This window comes from Anser brachyrhynchus (assembly GCF_964034855.1).
Source record: "Anser brachyrhynchus genome assembly, chromosome: 7".
NCBI lineage: Eukaryota > Metazoa > Chordata > Aves > Anseriformes > Anatidae > Anser > Anser brachyrhynchus.
Window position 1 is genome coordinate 13,122,135 of NC_137701.1, and position 3,819 is coordinate 13,125,953.

Sequence of the window (3,819 nt, forward strand, 5' to 3'; positions counted from 1 at the left end):
TGTACAAGTGCATGTCTATGTGTACATGTAGCAGCCCAGAACAAAATGTTTTCTGCTACTACATTCTGCAAATGCATCAGCCACATTCAGACATACAGCATAGCTCGCTAGCACCTGTGCTGTCTAGGTTTAAGACATTGCATACTCATTTATATAAGGCCCCATCTATCCTCCGTAAACCAAAAAATAATAAAAAAAAAAACCTGCTGCAAAAACAGGGAAAATGCCATTTTGAAACATCCAATCTCCGTGTTGCCACCTCCTTGAGGTAACAGGCAACGAGACCGTTGCATGTCTCCCTAAGCAGACACTTGCTCTGGGGCAGCAATAAAAGTCTTCAGTCTGAGATGTCTGCCTTTGGGCTGGACACAGCAAGCCACATGCCTACATGAGCAGTGTGGTGCTGAACAGCAGAAAATCCCATTTCAGACACACAAAAAAAAAAGAACCTCCACACAGCAACAAGTTGCCTCCAGAGCAGGTCACCACTTCAGACCAGAGGCAAAAGGAACACCAGAAGACTCAGGCTGTGATGTAGCATGTCTTTAATGAGAAAAAGAAATAGAATAAACAAATTGAGAGTATGAGAAGCGCATTTCCAGTGCTCACTAAAGGAATGGACAAACCCACTTAAGGACAAACCAACAAGGTGTTGCCCCTGCTGCCCCTGCAGCCCGTGGCAATCACCTTCTGTCTGCAGCCAGCTAAAAGCGTTTTCCCCCAGCTAATAGCAAATGCTGTGTAGCACCACAGGTTGTGACACCTACATGGAAACATACAGTAAGGCATAGCAAGAGAAAGGTGTACAGAGGCACGATCTTGAGTGACACGTGCTCGCAGCTCCCTTCCTGCTGCGGGAGCTGCGGATGCCCTCCACAGCTTGGAAACACACGGGCATTTCCTTAGTCCTCTTCCCCAGCCTTGTTCCTGTGCTTCGCTTTTCCTTCCCTACGCCCTGCTGGCATCGGTGGGACAAGGTGACAGGCAAGGACACCCTACAGCCCACCACCGAGGCACAGCAGTCCCGCCTTCCCCAGCCCCCGGGCGCCGCTGGAGGCCACCGGCACCCCGCAGCACCGGAGGTAGCTCCCAACCGCTGCCGACGCCGTGGATCCCACCACCGTGTTCTGCGGGTAGGAGCTGAGGATGGGCCCGGGCAGGGTCACTACCACGGTGGGAGGCTGGATGACGGTGGTGGAGTCCCCGCAGCGCCGGTAGCAGGGCTCGTTGCAACTGGTGGCCAGTGGCCTGGGACCGCAGGAGGAGGGCAGGCACAGGTCGTAGCAGGACATCGCCGGGTGAGGACGGACGTCTGGAAGACAGAGCAGGGCATAAGCATGAGGCAGAGACTATAGCCGTCCCTCTGGAGCCCTAATTCTATGGCTCTGGTAGCAAGAAGAAAAGAGGAGTAGCCAGAGGGTACACACTGGGATAATTTAGTTTAGTATAGATGGCCTGCCCTGGAAGGCAGCGCTGGAGAGCTGAGAGAAAGCCTTTACCAAGCAAAGTCCTCACTGAAACGCATCTGATTGTGGTAAAAAATAAAATAAATAAATAAATAAAATAAAATAACTTTTTTTTCTTTTTTTTTTTTAAGAAATCCATGCAGGATGCACCTGGCTGTATGATCACAGACTCTTGAGGTAGGTACCCAGTACCACCTGCATCCCACACCCCCTTGCACCTGGAACCCTGACTCCTCATTTTGTGACAGAAATAAACCCTTCTGAGGGCCTCTGCAGGCAGAAGACAGGTAACAAACCTCGACCCCTTATGAAGGAGCAGGCAGAAGACATCAGTGGAAGAAACAGCTCGGGCAGAACGAGCCAGAGCCCGTCTCGACTTACCTGGATGGCAGAGGCGGCAGCAGCTGGGAAGAGGGTGGCAGGGCCAGGCTCCGTGTGGGGTTTTATAGGGTGCCCCGTCCCTCCGGGGAGCCAGCGCATTCCTTCTGTGTGAAACTCTCTGGCAACCAGCAGTTTTCTCCTGGAAAGCTCCTCCAGCTGATTAAACAGTTTCCTCTTTCATCTGTCATGTTTTGCTTCCATTTAGTACTGAGTAAGATTGAAATGATTCGAGCTACAGGCAGTAATTATCTTACCTCCTAAGGCCAAAGTACATTTTAGGTCTTATGCTACAAGGCAGCAGAGCATTTCAGCAGAATTTAGGGCAGGCACATCCCCGGCTCATCTCCCCTCCCTTCCCACCTTCCTCTCAGCACAACCATAAATCACTGGGAAAGCCAGCTCCCAAGTGCACCTGAGGTGAGCTGGTGAGTAAGGGGGTTTAGGCTGAGCAAGAGAACCATGTATCTGTGCATAAACCCAGCGAAAGCAGCCAGGCTCCTGCACTGCCTCAGCCTCACATGGTCCCATTAGGAAAATCAGGGATGCTGCAAGTGTGAGGGGCAGCGAGGGACCTTGCACAGCTTGGAGAAAAATGCACAAAATATTGTGTGGTGCTGCAGAAGGCACCAGGCAGCCCTCCTCCTTCCCCAGCTGCCCAGGTAGTACAGACAGAGACGTGACTAAGGGCAAGCCCGGGTACCTGAGCTAGGGTGGCATGGCCAAATTTTTATGCTTTTGGATTCGCTTAGAGGATTTTGTATGTTGTTATCCCCATGCATGGGATACAAATTCTGCTTGGAAAGTACAGCAGATTATAAAAGCAAACTAATCAAAGACACAGAAAGATGTTAAAAAAGACTCCAGAGTCCATCCCTGAAGGTGACGCACACCATAAGTAGCTAATTTTGCTCACTGAGCTGAATTTGGAGGCCAAGAGCCTTTCCAGCCAGGTCTTTGGATATGCTAAGAGCAGTGAGCCAGAAGTTCACGGCTATTCTTTCTTGTGATGGAGCAACATCATCAAGACATTCTAATTACAGGTGTGACACCGGATTGCTCTGCTGGAATCCTGCTAGCTGCTAAAGAGCTGAGGAGTCGCAAAAGTCCCAACCTGCATTTAGACGTGAATCAGCAACATGTTGGTGAGAGGGAGCCGCTGACGTGGTACCAAGCAGGGGAATGAGCTGTCAGGCTCCAAGGGCAAGGAAAGTTTGAAGGTTTTTCATTTCATGCCAGCAGAGCCTAAATGAAGGTATAAACTATAGCAGTACTGGGGCACACGTACAATGCATGTGTGGAGCCAGGGATTTTCAGTAAGGCTGTTAAAGACATGCCTTGTAGGGGTTTTCAGGGTCACTTTAGTTACTAGGATGATTTGGCCTTGTGTGGAGCCAGCCTTTATAGCACTGAGTTATCCCTAGCGACTCCTTCCTGCCCTGCCTGCCGGGGCAAAAAATGCTTTTCAGAGGTGATGGAGTCAAGCCCAGCTCATTTTAACCTCACTCTGGAAGGGAAAACAGAAAATCGGCCTTTCTGAGATTCAGAGGAGGACACATACTTCAGTCAGCAGCAGCCCTGCAGCCTGCTGGAGTAAGGGAGGGGGCTGGAGGCTCGTAACAATTTCCTAAAGGGCCATCTGGGGAGCAGAAAAGGATGACACTTTATTTTAAGCTTTTCCTTTTTGCCTTTTGCAATAACAAAATGATGCCACAGGTGCACCTTGGACCCACAGGCTAAGACTTGAACCCTTCTTTTGCCAGGCAGGATTTCTTCCTCACTAACCATTTTCTACCCCTTTCTTCCATGCCTCTGTGCACTCCTGTGATCCTCCAGAGAATGACCTTCCTGCAGGGCTCCCTGGCTTCCAAACAGAGGCTGGGAGCTTCTGATTTGCAGCCTCACCGCATGTTTCAGTTTTGCAATGCAGTTGAAGTACGTGAGGTTCAGCTGCTCACATTGGATCACTGTGTCC

General features: G+C 50.4%; 1 protein-coding gene across 1 annotated transcript; it reads right to left on the reverse strand.

Moving 5' to 3' along the window:
- Positions 1–573: 573 nt before the first annotated feature.
- LOC308197948 (feather beta keratin-like) lies at positions 574–2,542 on the reverse strand. Its single transcript, XM_080599284.1, has 3 exons — positions 2,102–2,542; positions 1,848–2,028; positions 574–1,312 (listed from the first exon to the last, which is right to left on the reverse strand). The coding sequence occupies exon 3, from the start codon at positions 1,290–1,292 to the stop codon at positions 996–998; it is 297 nt and encodes a 98-aa protein (XP_080455410.1). The 5' UTR covers positions 1,293–1,312; positions 1,848–2,028; positions 2,102–2,542; the 3' UTR covers positions 574–995.
- Between the last annotated feature and the right edge of the window lie 1,277 nt (positions 2,543–3,819).

Excerpts from the sequence above, each read along its gene's own strand:
- LOC308197948 (XM_080599284.1), bottom strand. The coding sequence starts at position 1,292 with ATGTCCTGCTACGACCTGTGCCTGCCCTCCTCCTGCGGTCCCAGGCCA.